Here is an 11,855-nt window from a genome sequence, read left to right on the forward strand (position 1 = left end):
GCTGCAGGTTTTCCTTCCAAACAAGAACTCCAGCAGCTGATTTGTCTGATTAGTCCCTGCTCTCTGCTTGAAGGTGAGGTAATGAGTGAAATCAGCTGGTAGAGTTGTTGGTTGGAAAGAATAGCTGCAGCCTCTTGGCCCTCCATGCCACCAGTTTGACATCCCTGCTCTAGAGTGTCCAGAATGGCACTCCTCGTGGGTTAATGCAGATAATAAGGTCAGATTAAAGTGAAAGTTTAGCTCTGTTCCACTTGTGTGTATGTGTCAGTGTAGCTTTAAACCAAGAGGGAAATGTATGAGGTAAAGATCCAGGTGGTCCAGCTGGAGGTGATTTCGAGAGTGATTGAGACACACGGGGATGTCCTCTGGGGCATGTTCCCTGGGGCATGATGGGTCCTGCACGGCTAAGAAAACATGGCAAGTGTGAGATGGCTGAGAGAAATAGACAAAATGACATAGACAAGGATGCGACAGCTTAAAAAAGGCAGCAAAGATGACTCGAAGGCGTTGTTAATCCATGAGTGATTTGACTTTGCGGCTTGTTTTTGTAGAGAAGAAAGACAATGTGTGAAGTTGTTGGTTGATTTGTACAGTGAGCTTAGTGAGAATGAACGTAACCCGCGCACCCCAGCCAGCCCGCCCGCCCGCCCGCAGGCCCCTGCCCAACCCTAGGTGGGGTCGGGGGCCTAGTCTCACGCCGCTGGCAGCTTCCCTCCAGCCCCCTCTCTCCCCCAGGGGCCTTGCTCTCCGGCGGGTCCCGGGGAACCCTAAGCGCCCCAGCCAGCCCGGCCAGCCCGGCCAGCCCGGCCACCCCGGCCCAACCCTAACCCAACCCTACGGACCCGGGTCGGGGCCAAGTCTCCCACCCCGGGCGGCCACCCCTTTAGCCCCCGCTCTCCCTCGGGGCCTTGCTCTCCGGCGGGTCCCGGAGAACCCTAAGCACCCCAGCCAGCCCGGCCACCCCGGCCCAACCCTACGGACCCGGGTCGGGGCCAAGTCTCCCACCCCTGGCAACCACCCCTTTAGCCCCCGCTCTCCCTCGGGGCCTTGCTCTCCGGCGGGTCCCGGAGAACCCACCCCAGCCCTGCTCTCCACTGGGTCCCGGGGAACCCAGACTTAAGTCCCCCTCCGCCGACTACACCAATTGGCCCGTCCCAAAAGAACAACGCGCCCCTGGTAGGAGGTGGCCATTTTTTGACAAGGCAAAACTTCAGCTACTCGTTAACACAAATATCTAATCAGCCAATCACATGGCACAAACTTTGAATGTGGACAGGTTGTTGGTGCCAGACGGGCTGGTCTGACAGGACTTCAAATACTGAGCTGAAAAACACACACACACACACACACACACACACACACACACACACACACACACACACACACACACACACACACACACACACACACACACACACACAGACTGAGCCTACAGAGCATCCTCTCACCGCTCAGGGATGAACTTCTCCGGCTCCGGCCAGTGCTCCTGGTCATAGTGAAGGAAGCCTGCTGGGAACTCCATCGTCACACCTTTAGGGACCAGTTGTCCGTTCAATGTGCGGTCGTGGTCCATCTATCTGATCTACTTGAACCCTGGAGGGTAGAGGCGCAACGCTTCACTTATGACCAGGTCTAATACTTCAGCTCCTGGACACTGGTGTAATCTGGAGACTCCTGCAGCAAAAAGAACAACGTAAACACACTGCAGTAAACAACTAAAGCATCATTTACAGCAAAGGTTCCTGGGTAATAAAGTTAATTCACAACAATCCTAAAACTTCGGCCTGAGCCCCCCACCCCAAACGATTAAAGAAATAAAGAACCTTGGTATAAAGAAGTAATAATAACATAGGCACTATAACAACACAAAATCTTATTTAGTCAACTCATAGTTGTAGGATCAGATTATGAATGGTTTGTTTACATTCATGTTTGTTTGTAACTGAGCTCATCAAGGGTGAAAGTCTTTATGAGGGTAGGACCTTGTTAGTGCGGTTAAGTGTTTCACCCGGAAGGGTCAAACAGTTTTTGACCGCTGTGCGGTGAGGCACCATGGTGATGCAGAAGGGTGAACAAACATTTGGTAAGTGTATTACACAAGTTAACCGTTTGCTTTGTCAAACAAATGGACTGATCATTGAAAAAGCAAACAAAACCTGGAGTTTCATCCATCAAAAAGCCAACAGGAGCGCCTCAGTTGTTATCCAGGTGTAGCATCTCAGTGCCTTAAAGCATTGGCTTGGCATCTTCAGAAGTTGTACAATCCAAAAATTGAAATCATGAAATTGTAAATTTTAAGATGTCAAATTTAAGAGATTAAAAGTACGATGAATATATACATTTTTAAAACCGTTAAATACAAGACCCAAAGAAAAAAAATCAAAAATCAAAAATGATTAAAAAAAAGTCACAATGGGAGACGAAAGACATCGTTACCAAAAAAAATGTAATAAATTCTGAGAAAAGTGAAGACATTTTTTAAGTCAAAGCTTTATCACAGATAATAATTAAAAAATAATAATAATTACAAATATTATAATGTGCAAAATGAAAGTTCTGGCTTTAGAAATTTTTTCAGTCAGTGCATTTTGTTCTGAATACAAAAATGTGTAAGTATGTCAGGAGTTTGCGTGCTCTGTGTGACTGTAGAAACATGAAGGGGATCTGCTGTTTGTGTGGACATAAAAGTCTCACCCACAGTTTACAGATGAACCGTATTTCTTATTAAAGATAAAGATAAAGATAAAAAATACTTTATTAATCCCAGAAGGGAAATTCATTATTATTATTATTATTAGTAGTAGTAGTAGTAGTATTATGATTAGGAGACCATACTCTTTTAAAAATGCTTGCTTATATTTTCTGAAAGTTCTGCCTTCAGCCTGTTCTGATAAATACACACTGAATCTTTAAAGCAAACCTCTGTTAATGTTTATTCACTACCATCACTTTACAGGCTCCTTCATTTTATGAGAGCAGTAAAAACGATCTGGCTAAAATTGGTGGACTTCCTTCCACTTGAGTCTAACCCTAGCTCCATATCTTCTGCCTCTCCATCTGTCTGAGGTGGAGAACTTGATAAGTGATTGCTAGGGATGGAAAAAAAAAATGCTTTAAACTAGATTAAAAACAAAACAAAGAAGTAGTGTACAGTAACAGCTCAGGCCGTAACCTTGCTCTATCACTTAGAAATGCCAGTGTTTACAACAGATTTTCAAGTATTGGCTCACTCCACGGTTAGTTAAACAACGTTAAAGATGTCAGTGACCTCACCTCACCTCATGTGTCAGCTCTCTTCTCCAAGTGTTGATAGTTTCATGTAGTCTTCTTCATCCAGCATTATTTCACAGCTAACAAGAAAAGTCGGCTCCATGCTGCCCTCCAACGGTCGGGATGGGCTTCGTTCATCCCGAGTTCAAAGAAGGAGAGCCGCTCATCCCACTTTCAGCATTTAAATTAGCGGATCAAAACTCTCAATTTCTACTCAGTGAAAATTGTGTTTGTATTTTATTTAATAATAATTATTTATAGTTTGATTCGTTTTTACATCAAGTCGTGTTTATGCTGAAAGCGCAGACGTATGTAAACCACTAGAGTGAAACTTTTGGAAAACAATCAAGTATTTGAAAAAAAAAAACAACTAAAAGGATTATTTTTCTAAACTGTCGAGCAGGCATGGGAGAGTTAATTATTTGGACTTTTATTTCCCATTTTAATATTTTTTTTTTTAATTATTTTTATTATTGTTAAAACGTCAGGGACGCACGGGTTGCGTCTGAATTTGATTGGTGCAGATAAATTCTGGAATCTGTTAATTCCATCGGGGTATAAAATCAAGCTGGGCGTTCCTTCCGCCTTTTTCACCAAGGCACTTGGGGAGGTATGTTGCAAATTTTCCTGCTAAAGCTTGGCTAGCTTAAGCACAACTCAATAAAATGCATTTTTAGTCGGAAGAGGCGTGATATTGTGTGTTTCATTAATGTAATTTTTGTATTCCTTGATAAGATCTGTGACTTTTTTGAAGGTTTGACAGAGTTTAAATCATCCGTTGAGGTGACACAGGTCTTTGATCATAATAAATCTGAAAGAGATGCTTAATGTCATTTCCGATTGTAAAACTGATGTGAATTTCAAGTTGAAAGACTGTTTTGTAGCTTGTAGCTTTGATAGTTTCAGCTGCGGACATTGTCCGCATCGTTGTCTTGAAATTTATACTTGGAAGTTGAACAAAAACAAGGTAATCCTTAAGATTTGTGTTGAAAGAGAGACGATTTAAGTCTTTAAACGGCCAAAGTTAACTCGGTTTTGGTTTATCCTTCTTTTTTTACTGCATTTATGTGAATTTATTTGGTATAAGTGACTAAACAGAACAATTTCTGCCGTACGACCTCGGTGGTCGCAAGGCCGTTGCTGTGGCAGCACAAGCTAGTTTTCCATCTGTTTTCACAGTTTTCGGCTAATATTTAAGCTAGGTCATGCTGCAGCACAGCGCTAAACAGCTAAACATTGATTGAGGAGCTCATACCTGTGTAGCGTAGAGTTATGCGCCACAGATATTACTTTACTACAATTAAATATGTCCGTCCCTGTAATATTTTCAGCCGAGGTGTCCGCAAGCGTTTTATACAACAGCTCACACACGGTGCATACTTCCAAATGCATGTCGGTTTTAAACTAGCATCGACTAGCTCTGCTTTGCTGTAACAGTACACTTTAAACTCTGAAGGTAACATGATAGATAGAGGATTTTTTTCCCCCTTTTTTTTTTAACCGAAACATTCTGTGTTTTTACTATTACTGAACCGTGTCAGCAGTAATCTGTATTTATTTGACAGATTACACTGATGGCCATGTGACAGTGCTGGCTTTTCTTGATAAGATCTGTGACTTTTTCGAAGGTTTGACAGAGTTTAAATCATCCGTTGAGGTGAAACAGGTCTTTGATCATAATAAATCTGAAAGGGGATCTTAGTTTCATTTCCGAGTGTGAAACTCAATGTGAATTTGAAGTTAAAAGACTGTTTCTTAGTTTTAAGTTGTGATAGTTTCAGCTGCGGACATTGCCCGCATCTTTTGTTTGAATGTATACTTGGAAGTTGAACAAAAACAAGGTAGTCCTTCAGATTTGTGTTGAAAGAGAGACGATTTAAGTCTTTAAACTACCAAAGTTAACTGGGTTTTGGTTTATCTTTCTTTTTTAACTGCATTTATATGAATAAATTTGGTATATGTTCTTTTTTACCGAGACATTCTGTGTTTTTACTCTTACTGAACAGAAGTGTGTCAGCAGTAATCTGTATTTATTTATTACACCGACAGTTATGTGAGAAAGCTGGTTTTTATTTTTCTAAAGTAAAATTTCTATTATTTTGTGCTGACAACTGTTGGTCTATAAACAGTCAAAATCAAACCTCCTTAAAGCCTTTCCCAGTTAGATTCACACAAATGTGCTGCCACGTCTTCGGGACTGTTTCTGTAACACTAATATAAAAAGACTTGATTCTGTTGCGTTGTTTGCAAAGAGTTTTAAATATCATGCTTTGTACTGGTGTCAACGTCAATAGAGTAGAATAGAATGAAATAGAATAGAATAGATTTTATTTATGCCGAGGGGAAATTCAGGAGTCACAGCAGCAGCAAAATGACAGATTTTGGTGTTATTATAACCCTCACTACAATTTGAACAGAGTTTGTTTGTCGGAACTTAAAACACATGGTCCTTAACATTATAGCTTCCTTATAAATGTTCAATCCAATACAAAGAATCATGTTTTAAACAGTAATAACTATAAAGAGATAAATAACACGAAGAAGTGACATAAAACAACAACTATTTGGACTTTATTTTGTAATTAAAGAAATATTCTGATCATTTTTTCATTCAGAATACTGAAGCGAGAAGCACACAAACGAATTCAAACCATGACTGAGAGGAGAGAGGAGCACAGGAGAGGAGGAGGAGAAGAGAGAGGCGGGAGAGGCTTGAGGAGAGAGATGGTAAGTATGGAGAGCCGAAGACAGGAGCAGGAGGAGGTGGAGAGAGGGGTAAGTATGACCAGGATAAGGAGGTGGGACAAGAGACAGAGCCAGGAACGAGAGGAGAGGGAGAGATGGGAGTCAGAGGAGAAACTGAGACAGGAGGAGGAAGAGAGGGAGGTAAGTATGGCCAGGATGAGGAGGAGGGAGAGGAGACAGAGACAGGAGCAAGAAAAGAGGGAGAGATGGGAGTGGGAGGAGACACTGAGACAGGAGGAGGAAGAGAGAGAGGTAAGTATGGCCAGGATGAGGAGCAGGGAGAGGAGACAGAGACAGGAGCAAGAAGAGAGGGAGAGATGGGAGTGGGAGGAGACACTGAGGCAGGAGAAGGAGAGACTGAGACTGAAGGAGGATGAGAGAAAGAAACTGATACTGGAGGAGGAGGAGGAGGAGGGAACACAAATAGAGGACATAGTGATAGAGCTGGAGGAGCTGGAGGAGCTGGAGTGGGACATGAATCTGTACGAGGAGGAGTTAAGAAAGTTAACGCATGGCTTAGAAAAGACAAATGATGTGAATGGAAGAAACAGACTGAGACTGAAGGAGGAGGAGAGACAGATAAGTTTGCAAAGAAGAAGAGCACAAAGAGTGAAAACACCGGGACTGGTGGAGGAGGTGAATCAGCCTGAGGAGGTGTTAAGAAAGGCAATAGATGACCTAGAAAAGGCAAAGGAGCGCTTTGACAGAAACAGACTGAGATGGGAAGAGGGGGAGAAGGGGAGACTAAGACTGGAGGAGGAGAAGAAGAGGTTGAAACTGAGGAAGAAAGAAGAGAGAGAGAGACGGGCAAGTTTGGAAAGAAGGAGAACACCAAGAGCGAAAATACTGGGACTGAGGGAGGAGGTGAATCTGATCGACGAGCAGGTACAAAAGGTCATACATGAGCTAAGAAAGGACAAGGTCCTGTATGAGAAGGAGGAGACACTGAGACTGAAGGAGGAGGTGAATCTGATTGACCAGCAGGTACAAAAGGTCATACATGAGCTAAGAAAGGACAAGGTCCTGTATGAGGAGGAGGAGACACTGAGACTGAAGGAGGAGGAGGAGGAGGTGAAGGAGACACTGAGACTGAAAGAGGAGGAGAAGGAAAGAGGGAGACTGAGACTAAAGGAGGAGAAGGAAAAAAGACAAAGACAGGAGAGACTGAGAAAAGAAAAGGAAGAGAAGAGACTGAGACTAAAGGAGGAGAGAATAGGACAGGAGGAGGAGAAGGAGGGCATGAGACTGCAAAAGGTAGAGGAGACAGAGAGACTAGAGCTGAAACTGGATGGAGAGGAGGAGGGACTGAGACTAAAAGTGGAAGAGGAAAGACTGAGACTGAAGGAGGAGGAGAGACTTAAACTGGATGAGGAGGAGGAGGGACTGAGATTAAAGGAGGCGAAGAGGAGACTGAAACTGATGAAGGAGGAGAGACTGAAACTGGAGGAGGAGGAGGAGGGACTGAGACTAAAAGTGGAAGAGGAAAGACTGAGGCTGAAGGAGGAGGAGAGACTTAAACTGGATGAGGAGGAGGAGGGACTGAGATTAAAGGAGGCAAAGAGGAGACTGAAACTGATGAAGGAGGAGAGACTGAAACTGGAGGAGGAGGAGGAAGGACTGAGATTAAAGGAGGCAAAGAGGAGACTGAAACTGTTGAAGGAAGAGAGACTGAAACTGGAGGAGGAGGAGGAGGAGGAGAGCCAGAGACTTAAGGAGGCAAAGAAGAGAATAAGAATGAAGGAGGAGGTGAGAGTGAAACTGGAGGAGGAGGACCTGAGACTGAAGGAGAAGGAGCGACTGAGACTGAAGGAGGAGGAGAGACTGAGACTGGGGGAGAAGGAGAGACTGAAGGAGGAGGAGGAGGAGAGCCTCAGATTAGAGGAGGACAAGGAGGAGAAACTCAGACTGGAGCAGGAGGAGGAGGAGATAGTCAGATTAGAGGAGGAGAAGGAGAGACTCAGATTGGAGCAGGAGGAGGAGGAGATGGTCGGATTAGAGGAGGAGGAGGAGAAGGAGAGACTCAGATTGGAGCAGGAGGAGGAGGAGATGGCCGGATTAGAGGAGGAGGAGGAGAAGGAGAGACTCAGATTGGAGCAGGAGGAGGAGGAGATGGCCGGATTAGAGGAGGAGGAGGAGAAGGAGAGACTCAGATTGGAGCAGGAGGAGGAGGAGATGGCCGGATTAGAGGAGGGGGAGGAGGAGAAGGAGAGACTCAGATTGGAGCAGGAGGAGGACGAGAGACTCAGATTAGAGGAGGAGGAGAAGCATGAGAGACTCAGACTGGAGGAGGAGAAGGAGCAGGAGGAGAGACTCAGATTAGAGGAGGAGGAAAGAGACAAACAGGTAAGTATGGAGAGAAGGAGAAGAAGGAAAGAAAGGAGACTGAGACAGGAGGAGGAGGAGGAGAGACTCAGACTGGAGCAGGAGGAGGACGAGAGACTCAGATTAGAGGAGGAGGAGAGACTCAGATTAGAGGAGGACGAGAGACTCAGATTAGAGGAGGACGAGAGACTCAGACTGGAGCAGGAGGAAAGAGACAGACAGGTTAGTATGGAGAGAAGGAGAAGAAGGAAAGAAAGGAGACTGAGACTGGAGGAGGAGGACAGGCTCAGACTGGAGCAGGAGGAAGAGGAGAGGCTCAGACTGGAGCAGGAGGAAGAGGAGAGGCTCAGACTGGAGCAGGAGGAAGAGGAGAGGCTCAGACTGGAGCAGGAGGAAGAGGAGAGGCTCAGACTGGAGCAGGAGGAAAGAGACAAACAGGTTAGTATGGAGAGAAGGAGAAGAAGGAAAGAAAGGAGACTGAGACTGGAGGAGGAGGACAGGCTCAGACTGGAGCAGGAGGAAGAGGAGAGGCTCAGACTGGAGCAGGAGGAAGAGGAGAGGCTCAGACTGGAGCAGGAGGAAAGAGACAAACAGGTAAGTATGGAGAGAAGGAGAAGAAGGAAAGAAAGGAGACTGAGACAGGAGCATGAGAGACTCAGACTGGAGGAGGAGGAGGAGGAGAGACTTAGACTGGAGCAGGAGGAGGAGGAGAGGCTCAGACTGGAGCAGGAGGAGAGGCTCAGACTGGAGCAGGAGGAGAGGCTCAGACTGGAGCAGGAGGAGAGGCTCAGACTGGAGCAGGAGGAGGAGAGAGTCAGATTAGAGGAGGAGGAGGAGAGACTCAGACTGGAGCAGGAGGAAAGAGACAAACAGGTAAGTATGGAGAGAAGAAGAAGAAGAGAGAGGAGACTGAGACTAAAGAAGGAAGAGGAGGAGAGACAGAGACTGAAAGAGGAGGAGGAGAATGAAAAACTAAGAATGAAGGAGGAGAATGAGAGACTGAGACTGAAGGAGGAGATAGAAAAACGCAAGCAGGAGGAGGAGAAGAAACAGATGCAAGAGGACGAAGTGGACAAACTGATACGAGAGGAGGAGGAGAAACTGATTCGTGAGGAGGAGGAGACACAGATGCAAGAGGACCAAGTGGACAAACTAATACGAGAGGAGGAGGAGAGATTGATTCAGGATGAGGAGGAGACACAGATGCAAGAGGATCAAGTGGACAAATTGATACGGGAGGAGGAGGAGGAGGAGAGACTGACACAGAAGGAGGAGAGACTGACACTGAAAGAGGAGAGACTGACACTGAAAGAGGAGTTATTAAAAGAGAAGGAGGAGAGGAGACAGAGACAGGACAAGGAAGTCATTGAAAGACAAGAGATGATGGAGAACAGAAGGAGGAGAAGGGAGAGAAAACGGGAGGAGGAAGAGAAACTGAGACTAGAGGAGGAGGAGGATTTAGAAAGACTGTTACAGGAGGCGGAGCAGTGCTGGAGACAGGGGGAGAGACGAAAACAGGAAAAGAATAGGAAACTGAAACAGGAGCAGGAAGAGGAGAGACCACCAAACCAGAATGAGGAGAAGGAGAGACTGAGACTGAGATTGAGGGAGGAGAGAGAAAAACAAAAGCAGGAAGAGGAGAGAAAAGCTCTTATGGAGAAGACCAGGAGGCAGAGAGAAAGACAGGAGGAGGAGAAGAGACTTAGAGCAGAGGAAGAGAAGGAGAGACTGAGGCTAGAGGAAGAAGAGAAAAGAGTGAAACTTGAGAAGGAGAAGGAGAAGGAGAGACTGTTGGCACGGGTCCTGAGAGTAGATGACGAGGAGGAAGAGCCGGAGGTACAGATAATCAGACCAGATGAGGAGGAAAAGGAGAAAAGACTGAGACTTGAGAAGAAGAGACTGAGGCTGGAGGAAGAGGAGAAAAGAGCCAGACTTGAGAAGGAGAGACTGAGGCTGGAGGAAGAGGAAAAAAGGGTGAGACTTGAAAAGCAGAGACAGTGGGAGGAGGCAGGGTTGCTAGTGGTCCTGAAAATACGTGACGAGGACGCAGAGACGGAGGTACAGACATTCACAACAGATGAGGAGGAAGAGGAGAAAAGAGCCAGACTTGAGAGGGAGAGACTGAGGCTGGAGGAAGAGGAAAAAAGGGTGAGACTTGAAAAGCAGAGACAGTGGGAGGAGGCAGGGTGGCTAGTGGTCCTGAAACTAGGTGACGGGGACGAAGAGACCGAGGAGGAACCAAGCCCATATGAGGAGGAAGAGGAGAAATGGAAAGATGCGGTGTGGGCGGACAAGCGGGAGATGACGGAGAGCAGGTGGATAAGGGAAAGAAGAAGGAGGGTGCTGCGGGAGCAGGAGGAGAAACGTAGAGGACAGGCACACTCTGGGGAACAGGAGGAAGAGAAAAGTCATCAACCTCTTCAAAATGAGAGCCAGTTTTCAAAACTGAAACTGCGCCTCCTGGAGCTCCAGAGGGACCGGGTCCTCAAGAACATCACCAGGAGTGAGAAGAAGGAGGCCAAGATCCAGGCCAGGGGTAAGAAAGCAACTTTCAAACCTTGTTTTTAAATTTCTCTTTTAAAAAAAAGATTTGATTTGATCAAAAATCTGTCAAATAAGAGACAATCTCTCAGCTTCACTCAAAAGTCACCTTGAATATTTGGTTTCTTTCAGAGGATCCTGATCCTGCCGACAAGGAGATGCGCTTACGGAAGCAACAGTCCAAGAGGATGAAGCTGCAGAAGAAGCAGAGAAACCTGGAGGAGAAGATAAGCCGCAAGACGGGGTGAGGACTCCAGGATGAACTCAGCCAAGGAGAAGAGGTAAGTGTTTGGTAAGTATTTGCATTATTTAGTACACACACACACACACACACACACACACACACATACACACACACACACACACACTTCATAAAAAAAAACTAAAAACACACAAAACATTTAAACAGTTAAACTACTTTCAAAAATCATTTAAATTAGAGAAAAATAAAAACATAAAAAACCCTAGAATAGTTATTTTAAAGTAGGTATAAAGTAGAAGAAAGTTATTTGTCCTCCGATGAGGGGGGGTGGTGGCAGGGTAAAAGTAAAAGGTTGGACAACACACACACACACACACACACACACACACACACACACACACACACACACACACATAAAATTATATTATTCTTTCAATTCAAACATTTCATTAAATGATGCTTGATTGGATAAGTTAAAGATTGTGTGTTGTCTAATAAAAGGTATTTAAATGATGTTCAAAAAAGTTCCCAAAATTAAAATAATTATCCAAAGAACAAGAAAAAAAATCAGGCAAAAAAAAAGTCAGACTCTAAATAGTTCTTTTAAAGTAGAAGAAAGTTATATGTCCTCCGATGAGGGGGGGTGGTGGCAGGGTAAAAGTAAAAGGTTGGACAACACACACAAAATTATATTACCCTTAAAATTCAAACATTTCACTAAATGATACTTGATTAGATAGTTAAAGCTTATGTGTTGTCCAATAATAGGTTTTTA

The 11,855-nt window shown here is 44.9% G+C and overlaps 1 protein-coding gene across 1 annotated transcript; it reads left to right on the plus strand.

Moving 5' to 3' along the window:
• The first annotated feature begins 9,029 nt into the window (after positions 1 to 9,029).
• LOC141787050 (uncharacterized) lies at positions 9,030 to 11,188 on the plus strand. The gene is made up of 2 exons (XM_074665331.1): positions 9,030 to 10,873; positions 11,011 to 11,188. Exons 1-2 carry the CDS (start codon positions 9,217 to 9,219, stop codon positions 11,124 to 11,126), a joined length of 1,773 nt encoding a protein of 590 aa, XP_074521432.1. The 5' UTR covers positions 9,030 to 9,216; the 3' UTR covers positions 11,127 to 11,188.
• The last annotated feature ends 667 nt before the right edge of the window (positions 11,189 to 11,855 follow it).

The sequence above is a fragment of the Halichoeres trimaculatus genome, unplaced genomic scaffold, assembly GCF_033239565.1.
Source record: "Halichoeres trimaculatus isolate MK-OKI-2021-1 unplaced genomic scaffold, fHalTri1.1 fHalTri1_scaffold_130, whole genome shotgun sequence".
Taxonomy (NCBI): Eukaryota; Metazoa; Chordata; class Actinopteri; order Labriformes; family Labridae; genus Halichoeres; species Halichoeres trimaculatus.

Coding starts and splice junctions, on each gene's coding strand:
- LOC141787050 (XM_074665331.1), top strand. CDS start 9,217: ATGGAGAGAAGAAGAAGAAGAGAGAGGAGACTGAGACTAAAGAAGGAA. Junction 10,874..11,010: donor GGCCAAGATCCAGGCCAGGG/GTAAGAAAGCAA, acceptor GGTTTCTTTCAG/AGGATCCTGATCCTGCCGAC.